At 38.2% G+C, this 17,700-nt stretch overlaps 1 protein-coding gene across 1 annotated transcript; it reads right to left on the reverse strand.

Annotated features, from left to right (window-relative positions):
* Window positions 1-925: 925 nt before the first annotated feature.
* Window positions 926-16,438, reverse strand: arsh (arylsulfatase H). Its single transcript, XM_034693155.1, has 11 exons — window positions 16,343-16,438; window positions 15,303-15,458; window positions 15,029-15,150; window positions 14,780-14,902; window positions 11,047-11,249; window positions 9,307-9,527; window positions 8,379-8,515; window positions 7,069-7,206; window positions 6,554-6,713; window positions 5,917-6,038; window positions 926-4,046 (listed from the first exon to the last, which is right to left on the reverse strand). The coding sequence occupies exons 1-11, from the start codon at window positions 16,345-16,347 to the stop codon at window positions 3,637-3,639; spliced, it is 1,797 nt and encodes a 598-aa protein (XP_034549046.1). The 5' UTR covers window positions 16,348-16,438; the 3' UTR covers window positions 926-3,636.
* Window positions 16,439-17,700: the final 1,262 nt, after the last annotated feature.

Consider the following 17,700-nt stretch of genomic DNA (forward strand, 5'->3'; position numbering starts at 1 on the left):
AGAGAGAATTTCAACAGCAAAGATAGTCTGCCACAGCTGAATGACAAAGTTAATTAAAATAAAGCACATTCATTGCTCTGTAACAACCTCTTTTCCTGGCTTTTTCCAAAATACAGACACAAAACCACAACCCCACAATCAGAAAACAATGTAACAACAGGCCCTTAGAGTCAAGTGTTTGTGAAACATCCCTCATACAGAGGTGGTATTTCCAGTGTGTTTAAGCTGCCAGGCTATATTCTTATCTCTTCAAGCTGTGTGTGTGTCATGTGCGTCACACAAAGGGTTATAAAAATGCTTTATGGCGCCTCCTGAAACACTGACCTTTACAGAAAAGCAGTGATGTGTTCCAAACAACATGATATATTGTGCATGTGAGAGAATGAACACTGTGTGTGCACATGGTTGCATGTGCAAGTGGCATGATGTATGGTCAGCGACGTTCTATCCCACCAGCCATCATTAACTTTGATGCTGAGCCAAATGTCGTTCTGTATGGTCGACTGCATGATTTACTGTAACAGATATGTAATGGAGGATTTGCTACTGTAATGAACTTGCTGTGTGTTTGATGTATGGGTCTCTAATGGTGAGAGAAAAGTAAATAATACGGCCATGATAGCAGAAATTACATACATAATGGTGATGATGAAGATGATGATGATCAGGAAAATTCCCCTCCTCTTTTTAAAATCTAAATTTCAAGACAGGTATGAGAAGGAAAAAGAGAGAAAATGGGGAAAGGAGGAGAAGCAGTTCCAGGAGATGGAGGAGAGAGCCGGGAAGGAAGGAAGGAAGTAAGGGGACCAATTACAGGCTGCCGCTGAAGCAAACTTTGATGTTTTGACAGGCAGCCACTGCTGGAGGGAGAGCGCATGAGTGTTGATGATGATGATAATCAATGATGATGACACTGATGATGGAAGAGTCTTTAGAGTCTTTTATTATTAAAGATCTGTAAGGCATTGTGGTCAAACTAGGACACCCTGCTTGACAACATCCACCCTGCCTTAGTGTCCTTAAGCTGCATCTTGTTATTACTGGAGGACAATGACGGGAAGAAATGTATTTTTCTAAGATTACCGAGCATTATATTGTCATTTTTAACAATGTGAGTGTAGAGGAAATGAAGGAAAGAGGGTTGAAATAAAGGGATTAGGGAAGACATTTGGATTTATTATGAAAAAGGGATGTCTATTCTCTAAGAAATTGCTTACAAGGCACCATGTTATGCTATTATTGCAAAATGAAGCGCCATAAGCTTTAAATGTACAGTCATGTCTTTGTGTACCTGAAACTTTCTCTTTATTCATTTTTGCCCTCCTATCTTTCTCTCTCTCATACAAATAAACGTCAGAGTTCACTATCATCCAAACACAGTGTGACTCTGCCCTCTAATGGCACGCAGTCTGAAGTGCCTTGCTGATGGATTTTATTTGAATAATTGGTTATATCTAACAGAGTTTAAGGAATGACTTCCTTAACAGAACAAAAAAGATTCTTAAGTACAGTAAGCTCTCTTTCACCCTTAATGTGAGGAGTGCATTAAATCACAAAAGTATTTTTAAGGATTAAGGTTGAAATAACAGTAAGTACAACACTAAGTCTAAGTTATGTGTTTAAAAAAGAACAACACAGTTCAATTTTATTTCATAAAAATTGTATTTTGTCATTTAGGAAATGCTTTGACTTTGCATCTTGGTCCAAGGTATTTCACTTAACAAAATATCAACACGTAAACACTGGAATTTATCTTCATGAAGGTACAGAATCATCCTCTTTTGGCTCTGCAGTAACTTCTTTTTTTCAGTGTAATGATGCAAAGTGCATTGTTTCATCTTTTCTTCTTCTTCTTTTTCAGCTCCAAAACTATTTCTATTAGTTAAAGGCACTGTGAGGAACTTTCATGTTGTGTTGTTTATGGTGACACCTTTGGACAGATACTGTCTGTTTTCGAAATGGCCTGCTACATACTACCTACTAATGTAGTAGGCACCTACTGCCCACTATATACTGCGTTTGAATTTAGTATGTAGTATGACTGTTGCAGCACGCTGAGCCAGATGTCACTGAATTTCCAGTTTTGGAATGCGGAAGTAAACAACGGCCAAGCTGATAGAGAAACTGCTTCTTTAGCATCCACTTATTATTTAAAAAGTTAAGAAGTGATTTATATTGAATTAATCATTTTCACAGCACATAAAAACTGAGTTCCCCTGTCAAAAAAAGAAGAGAAAAGAAAAAGCAGAATGAGCGCTGTGCATTGTGGGAAACATTACGCGAGGCAGACTGGTCCGATGCATACTGTGAAATTTTCCCAAATCACTAGACATCCGGGTAGTTTTGGCATACTGCTGAATTTGCTCTTGTTTACATACTGCTTACTACATACTGAATTTTGGCCAAATCAGTACGTACTGCTAGTATAGTAGGCGGTTTCGAAAACAGATACTGTGATTATTTTCCAGGATGAAGACTGCATTTCCCATGAGCACCATCACCCAATGTTGTAAAGATGTGGCTGTTGCAAAAGCATGCATTTGTTGTGGAGGCAAAAGATAGAATTTGGATCTTGTATTTTACATTACTTTTTAATAATGGTAATGTTTTGAGTTTTAAAAATCATATTTTTTTTATACAACAAAAAAGCTTAAACTCTGATTTAGTACTGTTAGCTTACAAAAGGTGACCAGATGTATCTGTTTAATCTTACCTGTCAGCTTCTGTTGAATGATGTGTGCTACAGTGTCCCAATAGATGCTGAATAAGTAAACATTAGCACCTCTAACTTTTTGTCCTCAAAGATTAGTGAAGCCTTCAATTGCCAGCACAAATATTAAAACATGCTCATAGCCATTTTGCCCTTTTATATTGCAAAGCCCAGGTTGTGGTGTTTCTCCATCCCTAAAAATACATCACTAGAAACATACATGTTTTTACTCTTCCAGCTCCATTATCAGCCATCTCTACAAAACATTATGTAGAAAGAAATTAAAGACAAATTATTCCTCCCTCTTGCTACCTCCCTTCTCACTGCAAACGTTCATCAGTGGAAGTCTAGACAAAAACACTTCTTGGTGAGTGTTCACTCTGCTCTATTTTTCCAAATCAAAGCTAAATTTCAGCATTAAGAAATAACCTGATAATACTATGTTGGTCATGATGAGGCATCAGTATGAAATAAAAACTATTTGGAAATCAGAAATTTCTCACAGTGTCTTTAAAGGTGACAAAAAAAAAATGTAAAAAAGTTTTTTTTGACTTCTGTTTTTAGTAAAGCAAAGGCTACAGGCTAAACTTAAGTAAAGGTTTTTTGTTTTACTTCATCTTTAACTGCAGTAATAAATCATTTTACTGTGCAAATTAACTTCATTTAGATGTAATACAAATTGGACAAACAACTTGTTGAAAATGCCTTTAAACAGGGCAGCAGATTAAGTCTGCAGCCTGAACCTTGGCCATGTCAAGTTTTTTTAATGTTCAAAGCTCTTGAAAGCACCCCTAACCACAAAAAGGACAGTAGTATATTATTTATGAAAATGTGATAACCCTGCTGTCGATTCCAGAGCAGCTTCATCAAGTCTGGGGTGGGTTTTTTTTTTCAAACTTTTTAAGACAGTCTGGCAGCTTTTTCCATTAAATATTTGTCGTGTCCTCTTTGCAGCCACAGAATGGAAAAGTCCCACAGCAGGGCTGCAGCCAGGGTCTCCACAGAATCTTGTCCCACGTCATCTGGCTTTGAACACTGGGAGCGTCTGTGCTGGACTTCACAGACGCCTCATCAGACTCCTGAGTTTGTGGGAAGGTGTTTCTATGTTTCTCTACAGCTTTAGAAGTCTGCTCGAGGATTTCAGCATATCTCAGCTCTGTATCGGGGGTCAGTGGGCGGGACTCAGAGGGGTCGTGAAAAAGGTCATAGAGCAGAGGTGGATTGTGGTGCGTCACATATTCTCCATGACATAGACAGACCTTAGTTTTGTAGCATCCACCGGCTCCAGGAGGAGAGAAGTTGGGGGTGAAAAAGTGCACCTTATAGATGGAGTCACCTGGATAGAAAATATCAGGGTATGTTATTAACATCTAATACTGCCACAGGTTAAAGGTTGGTTAATCTTTTTCAGATTGTCTGCAGGTTTAACAGCATTTTTTTTTCTTTTCTGAGTTACAGCACTGAGAGGAACATGTTAATTTCTAAATGGTCCTATTTTTTTTACAAAACCAAGAACTGGACTTCACAAACTGATTAAAAAGAAAGCCCTTAAAAGTCATGATGTCCTAGTATAGCTGCTGTAAATACGGCTCTATTTATATACAGAGCAGGACATAGACTTGTTTTCTTTTTCACAAAAAGAAACACAAAAACCCTAGAATCTGTTTCTGGATTCAACTTACAGGTACAATTCAACAAGAACTGAAAGAAAAAAGAAAATTGAAAATAGAAAAAACTTGAATCCAAACAAAAGCCTCCCTAATAAGGTTATTTTGTTTATATCCACATGTTTAGAATTCATACACACTTTCAGCCCAACAACCCTACTTGTTAATATTTTTCAGTCACATTACATCTCCATAGACTTGGATGTAAAATTAAGCTGATGAAAGCTCAGTTACTTCAATCACAGCACTGTCACAGGATGTCACAAGTCAGTTCAACTGCAAGTGCTATTATTTTTAAGTGTGTAGCACTTAGAAGCCGAAGCAGCACAGGTTCAAAAGTAGTGAAACATGCCCAAAGAAGAAGGGACAATGAGTGCTGAAGCTTGAAGCACATAGACGTTCACTATCGTCTGTTGCATCACTCACTACAAGCTCCACCTTGAAGCAAAATCAGCTAAATGAACTGTACGTCAAAAGCTCACAGGCACAGATTTGAATGGTAAAGCAGCAGCACACAAAGCCTGACATCATCATCATGCACTATGCCAAGTGTGTGCAGGAAAGGTGCAGAGCATGGACTCAGGAACACAACAAACTGAATCCCTGAAGTGATGGAACAGTTTCCTATCTGGCACTTACAGCTGAACCTTGGTTTGCTAGGTTCAAGGAGAACTGTACCTACTGGAATACTAGGAGCTGTTTTTCAGGAATTGAAGGGTCCCCTTAAAGTAAAGTCAATACAGGCATGGCTCGAAGACTCTAGTGTGGAGGCACTGGAACAGCCCGTTTACAGATTTGAGCTCTTATAAAGCCTTGAGGAGAAATAAGAACATAGCTTGCTGGGCCTTCTCATTCAGCATCAGTGCCTGATCTTACAACTGCTCAATATTTCAACATTAACATATTAATATAACATTATAGTCATTATGGCTTTAGAAACATGTTTTTTTTGGGGGGGGGAGGTTGGGTAGTGCACTATAGGCCCCTGTGGCACAGCCTAAGCTTTTGTCCTTAATGGCATTTTTTACCCTTACATTACTTTTACTTTCACACTTTAAGTAATTTTGAAACCAGTACTTTTATACTTTTACTTGAGTAAAACGTTTGAGTTGATACTTGAACTTTTACAGAAGTCTTTTTAAACCCTAGTATCTATACTTCTACTTGAGTAATGAATGTGAATACTTGTGACACCTCTGGTTAAGTGGTAACTGACTTTGTGACATAAAGTGTGCATGTCCTGTGAAATATGCAGTTTCCAGTCTGGTGTTTTGCCCTCAGTACTGTAACACCATGTCATAAACAGGAATCACCACAGAGTGTTCAATCCTGGTAACAATCAATCCTTAAACTGAACTGCAGCCTACATTCAACTCGTGGGTCTCAATCTGACTTACTACTATCTTGTCAGAAATGTGCCGTAAACATTTTACATGCTGCTATTTTTCATAACCTGTATAAGGTGGGGGTTCCGAACAAACAACAAAATCTTATTGATTTATTCTCTTCAATAACGCTAAAAAATATTTGTCAACTCACTTCCAGGCGGGTGCCACCGCACTGCATTGAGGTAGATCCCACAGTAGTGGAACATGAACTCGTGCTCTGATCGCTCTACCTTCCCCTCCAACAACGGCATGAGGTTATGGCCGTCTAACAGTCTGGGAGAAATGCACAAGTCAGTGACGAAAGAGCAGAAACGTTGGGTAAAAATGCTCTAAATTCAGGGATAAAAGCAACGCTAACAACAACCCTAGACAAAAAGAGACACTAGATAATGGTATTTTACTTTGTGATAAACTACCTCTCACACTGTAACCATCACATAAACACTACTGTATAAAGAAAAGTAATTATCTGAGACAAAGCAGAATACAAGCGTATTATGCCAGGATGAAAAATTTGTAGATAAGTTGTCTACGTTACCCACAATGCTCTCTTAATTGGCTGAATTTGTTTCCTGTATAAAATGAAGAGTTATCATCTGGCTACAAAGCACTTTGATTATTGTGCTCAAGTTTAGAGTTATTTTATAGCACTTTCTCCCCTGCTTTACTGACTCTAATTGGGTCTATTATTGAGTTTTACATTTACAGAAATGCTTCAACCGACGAATAAAACTCTGCCAAGAGCACACAGAATACAAACACGATCAAACACACGAGCTAGTGTTTACCTGTCAGGTTGTGTGTCCTTAGCCAAATATTTCAGTGTTGGATACAGGTCCATGAGGCTGGTGGGTTCAGCCACCACTCTCCCAGCTGGCAGTCTGCCAGGCCAGCGGAAAATACCAGGCACTCTGATCCCGCCCTCCCAGCCTCCCATAGCTTTCCCACCTACAGGTCAGATTTTACAGGACACAAATACCTCTGTTATTGCAGCAAATGCATAAACACAAATATCAGTCATGTACATTTCTGATAGTGGTCGTTTAACCAACAGACTCTACTTCACTTTAACTACAGTCATTAAACGCTGCTGAGAATATTCAACCCAGAGCTGATTTATTCTAAAAACACTTTAGGTAAATTTAAAACATCAAACTGCTGTTACTTATGCCATATCAAGGGTGTATGTGTGCGGTTTTGAAAACTGACCCCACAGAACAAGCCTTTGTCTACTATGATTTCATCAAAAGTTCCAATTAATGAAATGTCACTTAAAAAAGAAACACTGTGAGACGAAGCATACCTTTATAAATTCCGTTCCAGCCTCCTTTCTGGCCAACCTTTGAATCAGCATCCTCGAGGTGTCCACCGTGGTCAGACGTAAAGTACATCAGAGTGTTGTTGGCTAGGCCGAGAGAGTCCACAGTCTCTACCATTTTACCTGAAAGATATATATAATATCTATGCTATTCCTTAATCGCATGCACATAGCACACAGCTTACTGCAGGGCTATTGAGACCATGCCCCCTACAAGCACTGTGCATTCCTCCATCACATGCACAGATGATTTCTAGAATCCTGCAGAGGCTAGGTTTGAGAAGCTTGAGGGAAGATGCTTTTTTATTTGCATGTTGAATGGGACTTTGTTGTTGGATGGAGAGCGGCTCTTTTCATTGAACATTTTGAATGGGACTTTGTTGGGTTTGCATTGTTGTTGATTTTTGAATGGGTTGGGTCGGGGGATGAGTAATATTTAACTCAACATTCATGTTTTTGTTCTTCAATGAAATAACTGATTGTTCAATAAAATATTTAACACTTGATAAAGTTTTTCTTACAAATAAATCTGTTTTAATTGTATTATTTTGGATGGATGTCTGCTTTTAACAAAACAAATATTTATGCTTGGATATGATACCTTTCCATCAAATTACCAGTTAATTCCTATTAATTCCCATAAATTCCAATTTGGAATATTTCCAAAATTCCCCATCTTAACTTCCCATGGAAGTTTACCGGAAAATTTCCATCCCTTTGCAACCCTATTTATGACTGATATCAGTTTTCTAATGTCTGATGCCGATAATGGGAGGGCAGGTGGACTGATGTTATGCCGATATCATTATTTTTATTTTTTATTTTTTTGCCATTGATAAAATACAACAGTTTATCGTTAATAATGACTGATATTTAAACCAGAAGCAAAACTTAACTGCATTAACTCTACACATCATAACAGAATCTATTTATTTCAACACTAGCCAGTGACTGTTTTGGAGTTGATGTGTTATCATTTACGGGGACATTAATAATGTTCGACAGCACTGGCGAGGTTGCCTGCAGTGTCTGCAGACATTTTTATACATTTTTCAAAATAGGACTTGTGAGCACAGGTATCAGCTGATGCCAGTTATTTCCTATTGCCAGTGGACAAACGCTACAATTCAGACTTTGACGTAATACAAATACTTTACTTCTCATCAACATCCACTCAATTTAACTTTGGGATGTTTGCCCTTCTTTCAACTGTTGCAATGATCGTCAAACCAGTTTATCTCCCTAAAAATGGAGGCCAGTATTTAATGTTTGAAAAAGTATGACGATATACCCACCGATGATCCAGTCCATCTCCTCTAGGTTGTCACCATAGCGGCCATGGTGGCTTTTGCCAGCAAAAGCAGGGGTTTTAAAGAGCGGCACGTGGATGTGAACCAATGAGAAGAAGAGGAGGAATGGACGATCCACATTTCTAAAGAGGAGAGGAAAATTATAATAACAATAGTTACAAAAAAAGTAAGAAACACCAAGAATGTCATTTTGGCTAATCATTAATGTTTTATTTGTCAAGTATGAAAATCACGGATAGGCTGGGCGGAAAAATGCTTTATTTTAAATATCAGCTGATTCTTAATTTATTCCATAAACCTCCACTCCAAAAAACAAAGAGCCCCATCTTTAACCGCATATTGTCTTTTTATGCATAAAGATATCGCTGAGATTAAAAGTTTGTGATAAATGAATCCCATATATGCTGTCCTATTGCAGTTATTATTGGCACACATCAAGAGTATTAATCTGTATCTTACTTGAAATGTTTATATCTTATGTAGTATAAAATAAACTAACTTTGGAATGAGTGGTTCAGGCAGTGAGAGCCAAAGGTCATATTTTTTTATACTAATCGTTTTATGCAATTTACTGACAGAAGGGGGAAAAAGAGCAAACTGAGCATTTTTCAGGAACTGGCTGTTGTTTAACCAAAACAGTTCAGAGAAAATTTTATTTTCAAACACTATTCAGGAGACATCAGCTGCTTTCATGTGATTAAAAAAAAGTACAACACAGAACAATTACAGTTTCACACTCTCTGGCTCAGTGTGTTCCTAAACTGTTATCAAACGACAGATGTGCGTGAATTATAAAACTACAAACATTAAGCTACCCAGAGGGAGGTATTGTGGTTGTTCTATTTTGCTTCTCTGGATAAATAGTTTTTATAATAAGAAAAAAGTAATTGCAATTATGCTGAATCCTCCCTACCTCTTTATAAAATTTTGTGCTTCTCCCAGCAGCCTCTGGGGCACCGTCTCCACCGTCATCGGCTGCTCAATCACCTCTTGGTTCCTCATGAGGATGCAGTTCCAGGTTGACAGGAATTTAAGAGGGATAAACCACACAGCAGTTGCTAGGATACTGAGGAAAAACAGTGCTACCAGGAGACCCAGGTTGATATCGAAGAGACCAGATACACGGACACACACCTGAATAGAGATAACACAAGCACACACTGAGGGGGTTTGAAAAGAACAGTAATGAATCCGCCATCTTACAGTACACAGCTACTATGAAAGGAAGGAATGGGAACAAATGTGCTTGTTACACAACATACAATCAAACACCTTTCTACCATTAACAAAAACCTTAAAGCTACAGCTGATTAATTAATATCTACAACAATGTTTCATGTAACATCTAATATTTTTATGCCTATAACTTTAGGATCTATTTCAAGGCTGTTGTACTATGTACAATAATTAAATAAATTCTGATGCAATTCCATAAATTTGCCACTAGATGGCATCATAAACCATTACCATAGAGCTTGTTCATTTTATGAAACAAGAAACACATTGTATATTTTTTTCAGACAAACCGTTCTCTATTTAAATTTAGATCTGAACATGGTTTTATGGTCTCCTCTCTTCCTGCTGGGCACTGTAACGTTATTTAGGTCTCTATGGTACCCATTAGTTCTTCCTTTTCTGGAAACTTATTTTGTAAGGAAATTAATATTATGAAACAATTAAATAAGACAAAATCAGCTTTATTTTCTTCCTACTGTCCTAGAAAGCTAAAAGTTAGAAGTGTTTTAAGGGGGTAAAGTGTGTACTCCAGACGAATTAAAAGACCAGGGTAAAGTGAACCAATCTTCCTGAGGGCACAGTAAAAAATAATCCTCAGCAAACTCCTGTATTTTGGGGATTCCAGATGTAGCCAGCACCTCACAAGCGCTTTTTACAAGCAGAAATCCAAAATGCCAAATATGTACAGCCTGAAAATCAACATTTTCTGGGAGTTATGCATCAAATTACCAGGGCAGCTGAGTGTTAAGTATGGTTTTTAGTGCCTTGTAAAACTCTATCCAAAAAGGGTCTTATCACTCCCAAATTATATTCTAGTGGCTGGCTTCCTGAAGTCCACACGGACTCCAACATGTGGCTTCCCTCGGCAAAATGTCCTTCTGCTACGGTGTAATGAAGAAACAAATGAAACACTTCCACCCAAATTCACGGCATATGTGAGAGCTTCTATTGAAGTTACACACATCCAGCTAGCCTTCATTTCATTCTAACTTTTTCATTCAGTTGTATGTGTTCAGGCGTTTTAGTTTGCTCTACCTGTTGCACAGTTGGTTTCCATTCATCCCTCCATCATAGAATTCTTTCTGTATTTCAGTTTCGACATTTCTCTGCTAGCCCTAAAACAGGTTTCTGGCTGACATGATTGTGAGTTTCACAATCACAGCTTCTGTTCCCAATCTGTTTTTTTTTTCTAGCCTGTGGCTCATGTCAAAGTGATTACGCATTAGTTATTCTGCTTTGGGGTGAACGGCACAGCCATTCTTTGTTTTCCAGTTTCTTCATTTTTGACTGGCAACTACAGAGGATCTATCAGTTTTGTTGGTTTTGATATTGTATAACAGCTCAAGTAGCCTTTTTCATTTTAACTGCCTTTATGTTTCTTGTTCAGGCACGCTGTGGTTCATTATATCACCCTTACCAGTGTAAAAAGTCCAGCTCCGAGCAACATGGTCAATTTTTGGAGCGTGTGCTGGAGGTCTGCCAGGATGTCACTCCCCTCTCCTGGCACGCAGTCATTAAAGAGGGTGAAGGGCAGCCCGTAGTAGAAGCTGAAGCCATGCTGGTTGGGATGGTGGCAGTGGTCTCCTCTGTGCTCACAGTTCACACCTAGATGCCACTTACCTGCAGAGACAGAGAGAAAAATACATGAGAAAGACAGGAATAAGAATTCAAGTTGGACTTTCAGCAAGAAATTGTTTCATTTCAACAAAATGGAAAGCCATATGGTTTACTGCCATGCTTGTTCAGTGTAAAATAATGACGCATTTCTAGGTATCTCTATATGTGTAAATATTTGAAGAAAACACTCCCTATTCTGCACACTCACACCTAGCTGTGTGTAAATAATCACATGGTTCTCTGTGCAGCTAACCCAGCCTTAAGCCCTACATGAAAGGGATTATAAACTACTGTACTGTAGTCTCTGTTGCTGTCTTTTCTCTGAAAGTAGAGATTTAACAATGAGGGCCTCTGAATAAACGATCACATGAGAATGGCCTCTTGTAGTTTATGAAATTCTAGAAGTTTTCCTGAACTGTGCCCCTGAAATTTTCCAACGTTGCTTTTTCATACATCTCCCTCACAACATGTCAAACAACAGGTGTGATGGTTGAAGGGGTAGGAGATGAGTCTCAGAAGGCAACCTGTGACATTAAGGGCACACAGTTGAAGCAAGAGTATAATGTCTTAAACATGATATTGGAGGAAGCAACACAGACCCACGCTATTATGACTTTTTTTGTATTTACTGTATATTAATGCTATGTGTAAACTGGTACTGTCGACACTGCGTTTTGAAAATGATTTTCTTTCCTCAACCTTTATGTATTTATTAACCCTGTTACATGTTGCTCTTTCAGCGTGATACAAACTTCTTCATTTCCCCTAACCGACTTGAGGTGAATTTCTCAAATACTTGCTGCATTCTCACATCAGGTCATCCCCACCACACATGTGATTTTACTTGGGGGCTGACAGGAAAGAAGTCATGGTGAAAATGTCAGCTGTTTCTGTTTGCAAGTACAGCCTACGCTGCACCCTTGCTTCAAGCACCAAAGTTGACCGTGTTAAGTCAGCTACCCAGGGGCAGCGGCTATAGTTCTGGGAGACTTAAATCAGTGTCACCTTGGAGATCTTGCTGCCTAGTTTTGTGGACATAGTGGAGTGTTTTGTATTAAGTATATTAAAGATGCTGTATGTGTAAGTGTCTGCCATCCACACTAAATCCTGATCACAATGTTGTGCACATGATTCCAGTGTATAGGACAAAAATGAAGAGAACTAAACCTGACAAGAAAGTGATAAATACATGGACAATTGAAAGTAAAGAGAAACTGAAAGCTTGATTTGATTGGACAAATTGGGAAATGTTTTATGAAGGTTTATCAGACAAAATGACAACCATGTCAATATTTGTGTGGAGCTGGCTATTCCTAGGAAGGAAAACAAAATGTATCCAATTGATAAATCATATGTGGCTTGTGACATAAGAAAAGCCATAAACATAAGGAGAGATGCTTTAAAAAATAGAGTCTATAGAACTCAAACATATAGAATTGAAAATGAGATGGGGAGAATTGGCGCACAGAAAGTTTTTGGAAGATGAATTTAAAAACAAAAACACAGAAAAAGTGTGAAATACCAAGAAAGTTATAACAGGCATGTCAACCCTGACTACGTCAGTTCTGACAGACAACAAATTACAATTCACCAATGATCTGAGCTCTTTCTTTGCACCACAAAAAAATTATATCAATCTATGAAATACTCAAAATGATCATACCTGCAACTTCAGACAGAATTATCATAACTGTTGAAGATGTAGGAAAATATATCAGTGTACACACATGAAGAAAACTTTGCAACTGAACTGGCTCCAGTATGGTAACTGACTTCAGTGGACATGCATATTGTGCCTAGAAAACTTTAATGGACCATAAAGACTTTAGACTAATAGCTCTTGCCTCAGTGGAACATAAATCTCTAGAGAGAATCCTGCTCAATTATCTTGTCAGAAAAGCAACGAAAGAAACAAGATGATCCCGACTAATTTGCCTATAAGCAGGGATGTGGGACAGAAGATTCTGTTGCCACTCTGGTTCATGTCATCGCTAAACATTTAGACAAGCCAAACACATGCAAGAGCTCTGCTTCTAGTTTTCACATCAGCATTCAACACAAGAGAAGCATTTTTAGTATCCAAAAAGACTCCAGTCGTCCTGGTGAATAAAAGCTCTCTCACAACTAATGTTAGGGCTCCACAGGGTTTTGTGAGTCCAGCTGTGCTTCTCACTAAGTTTATTTGGATGACTGTTGTCTGGGTACACCACATCAGTACGTTATAAAGTATCCTGATGATACAGCTCTGATATCTCTGCTGAATAATACAGACGACCCGGGGCTGCATCAGCATCTGGTGAACAAAGTGGTCAAATGGAGTTATGAAAATTCTCTGGAGATTATTACAAAAAAAAACAGAGGAAATTATATTCTGTTTACCATCTGATTCTCATAAAGCTCCTATTGCTATTCATAATGAGAAAATCAAACAGGTGTCCTCTTACAAATATTTGGGTGTATTGATTGACAGTTTGTTGTCCTGGAAAGATCACATTGATTTTGTCTGAACGAAGACAAGACAGAGGATTTATTTCCTTCGCCAACTGGGGCCTTTTGTGGCGAGAAGATTGATTCCTGATTTATTTTTTTACCTCTGTGACTCTGAGTGTCCTACAGTGCTGTACAGAAAACATGTTCAAAAATTGTCATTTCAGAGACTCTGGGAATCAGCCTTCCAATAAAAACATACTGAGGCCAGCTAATAACATCATCTCTAACCCTAACCATCCACTGAGCAGTGCTGCTGTAAAGCAAGACCAAGCGGCAACCTCCGGTCTAAAAATATGAGTCCAATGTGGAAGTGCTAAAAACTGCAGTTCATCGAGGATCTGCTTGAGGCTGGCTCCAGAAGTATCAGAAACCACATACACACTAATTCAAAGAAAGCTGATATTTACAGCAGAAATAAACATGTTTACAGCCTGGTACAAAAGACGAGTGTAGTCTGGGTAGCTCATTTCTCGATCGGCACACACTGTAAGGGGGGTGAATTTTTTTCTAATGCTGCAATTTCAAAGACATTGAGATTACAAGTCTTCCAATGAGAGGCACAGCTGACTTGATTGGCAGGCGGGAACACTGTAGCTGTTGGCTAGGAGGCTCAAAGCCCGCCTCTTTATGTCACAATCGCTCGACAGCAGCAATATGGCTGCCGCCGCCGACTGTTACAATGTTACAATGTTACAATGTCATTTAGCAGACGCTTTTATCCAAAGCGACGTACATACGAGAACAAGAACAACACAAGCAAAGATCTAGACAAGAGGAAACAAGATCAGTAAGAGTAACAAAGTGCTTCATGTCAATTTGGGTGCAGGTACTGCCAAGCAGTGTAAAGGCAATGCACAAAAATAAGTAAGGAATTTTTTTTGGCTTCAAAACAGGTCTTAAGAAACAGATGGGTGACGTCACGAATACTACGTCAATAACGTCGACTACAATAATTCATATCATTATCATCATCATCAAAGTTTCAGTACGTTTCAGTAAGTTTTTAGGAGTTTGTGCATGTGTGAATACAGCTTTTATCTCACCCACTAGACCGGTGGTGTATCCTTGTTGCTGCAGCCTCTTAGCAAAGGTGTTCTCGGTTGGTGGCAGCCCCCCTGAACCTCCGAGGAACAGCAGCACCTGCACACGGCCTGTACTTCCCAGTCCTACACAACACACACACACACAAACATGTAGCATATATCAGTTACTAATACTGTGTTAATAATAGCTTTACAAACATAACATGAATACTACTGCTTGTCATTTAAGTTGAAGAGTGTCTGCTATACCTGAGCGGGGTGCATAGCGCCCTGTCATGAAAGCAGCTCGGCTCGGGGTGCACAGAGGAGCCGCTGCAATGTGCTGAGTGAGCTTTACCCCTTCAGACGCTAGTTTGTCTACGTTAGGAGTCCTACCAGGAAAGGAAAGGTGGGAATAAGTACAAAATATACTGTCAATTTAGAAAACTTCTCATCAGAAAAGGGAGAGATTACAAGCAGGTAATGGACGAGGAGAAGAGGTATGGAAAAACAGGGACTGAGAAGTGCATATATTCACACTCACCTGATGGTGTCATTACCATAGCATCCTATATCACCGATACCCAGATCATCCACCATCATTAGAACAATATTGGGTTTCCTCTCCACCTCTTCCCCTGTGACAGCACTCCCTGCAGCCAGGAGGAGGGGGAGGAGGAGATGTGCAAACAGGGAAGACCTAAAGGAAAGGATAAATGTTTGCAGTTAGATTTAACACTAAGTAAACTTCATTTTGTAATAATAATTTGACAGTTTAATTCATTTCTAGAAATGTAATTGCCAACAAATTTAAAAATTGATAAAATCTTTTTTCTGTTTCTCACAAAATATTTGATTATCTTTTGTTCCAGCTCCCAGAACTGGATTCAAGTGCTATTTTCCCTAAATCTTATGAGATATGATCAGTTCTGATGTTTCCTAATTACTTTTCTGACATTTTACAAAGATTAATTGAAAGCGTACTCATTGAAGACTCAATAACAAAAATGAAAACAGAGTTTTCCTTATAAATGCGGTTTGAAGTACACTAATTTATCCCTTTAGCCTTTTTTTCAACATTTCCTCCAGTTTTACAGTTCCTCTTCACATAGACATAAAATAATGTGTCCAACTATTTCCTATGTGCTTCACTCGGTTGTTTAACAGTATGGCACATTACCAAGTACTGTAAAAGTGTCTAAATAAACATAGAGCTAATCAGCACTATAGGAAGACCAATAAGCCTTAACTGTCCCACATTACAGTATGGACTTTTGCCTCTTGCAGCAGGAATTATTGATTTTCCTGAGAACTCTCTACTATGTTGTGCTAACAGTCCTGTGCAGGCTGTTCGATGTTTCCTTATATGTTTGTTACAAAGAAAGAATGAACGACAAAAAAGAGTTTGTATTAGTTGAAGGAAAGGTGCACAGAGGGAACACTGTCGCCACCATATCCAAGAACGCATTGTTTTCTTTACTTCCTCGTTCTTTGTTTATTAAGCGTGGTTTACGGTACAGCAGTCTATATGATTGTATGTGCAACTTCAAAAAGATAAACACATACCTAACATTTCGGACTCACCTCATACCGGTACAATGCAGCAATTCATGCAACGTCACACACTTTGTACTCTTCTGCAGATTATGTTCCCTCCTTCCTGAAACGGTCTCTGAGCGCACAAACAAATTTACCTTAATGGTTGGTATAAATGTGCACCAAGAAAGATATGCGAATTTCAATGAATACACTGCTTTTCTAATTGAGGATGAATATGCATGGAAAAGAAGAATGTTTCTTAAAAGTTTTAACATTGTGCAGGAGAGATTGGAAGCATGACAAATATTTAGGAATAATTATTAAATATACATATCAATAATCTTAAAAGTAAAAAATAATCAGTAAAGCAATGATTTAAAATAGATGATAATCTTCAATTAACAGAGATATATCTGCTGACAATTATACAAGCATTGTACTTAAGTCCATTAAAAATGGTAAATCAGATTTTTAATTAACAGGAATTTGAATATCATTGTATTTATGAAGGTAGACTGAATCAAAGAGATATGACCCCCTTTTTCGGTGATCAGGGATTTAAAAAAGACAATATCGTAATGAGTTAGGTGTATAAAGTCCTACTTATATACACATACCTGCAAATCTGGTGTAAAATATCAGATTCAGAATCAGACTCAGCTTTATTAGCCATTTGTAGTGGTGGACAAAGTACACATCTTCCTTATTTATGTCGAAGTATAGATACTTCATGTCAAATATTACTCCAATACAAGTGAAAGTTGCTCTGTCAAACTGTTACTTGAGTTAAAGTCCTGAAGTACTTGCTTTTAAAAATACTTAAGTATATAGGAGTACATTCTGTTACATTATATTTATTTAGAAACCATTACTTGAAATCTCTAAAAACTATACCATGGATAAAAACAGACACTTAGTTACTCCAAGCACAGACAACTTAGTTTGAAATGTTCATCTGGAATGAAACAAATGTTACGTAGCTCAACACGCTTTCTCAGGTTAGACTGTGAATGTTTGTATGTTTGGGCAGAGTGGAAAACAAGGTGAACATTTCACACAATACGTATCATTCTTCATTTCAAAAACCTCTAACATGGGCTGAAGATATGACCATGGGTGCTCAGGTGGAGAATTATAGTTATCATTACCACCTCTAAATTAACTACCTGATCTGAGTGAAATCTGCTCTGTGTTTGCTCCACATTCAACCGTGGAGACGCACGATATACAGGTACGACTAAACCACTGAGACAAACAGAACTACACAAACACATTTTACTGTCTTAGGGATCAGATTTCAGAAAAGAGAAGGAAATTCATGAACTGACTTCAAAGTAAAAGTAGTGAGTAACTAGAGCGTTGATAGAAATGTAGTGGAGTGAAAAGTACAATAATTATCTTCT

This window comes from Notolabrus celidotus, chromosome 10 (assembly GCF_009762535.1).
Source record: "Notolabrus celidotus isolate fNotCel1 chromosome 10, fNotCel1.pri, whole genome shotgun sequence".
Taxonomy (NCBI): Eukaryota; Metazoa; Chordata; class Actinopteri; order Labriformes; family Labridae; genus Notolabrus; species Notolabrus celidotus.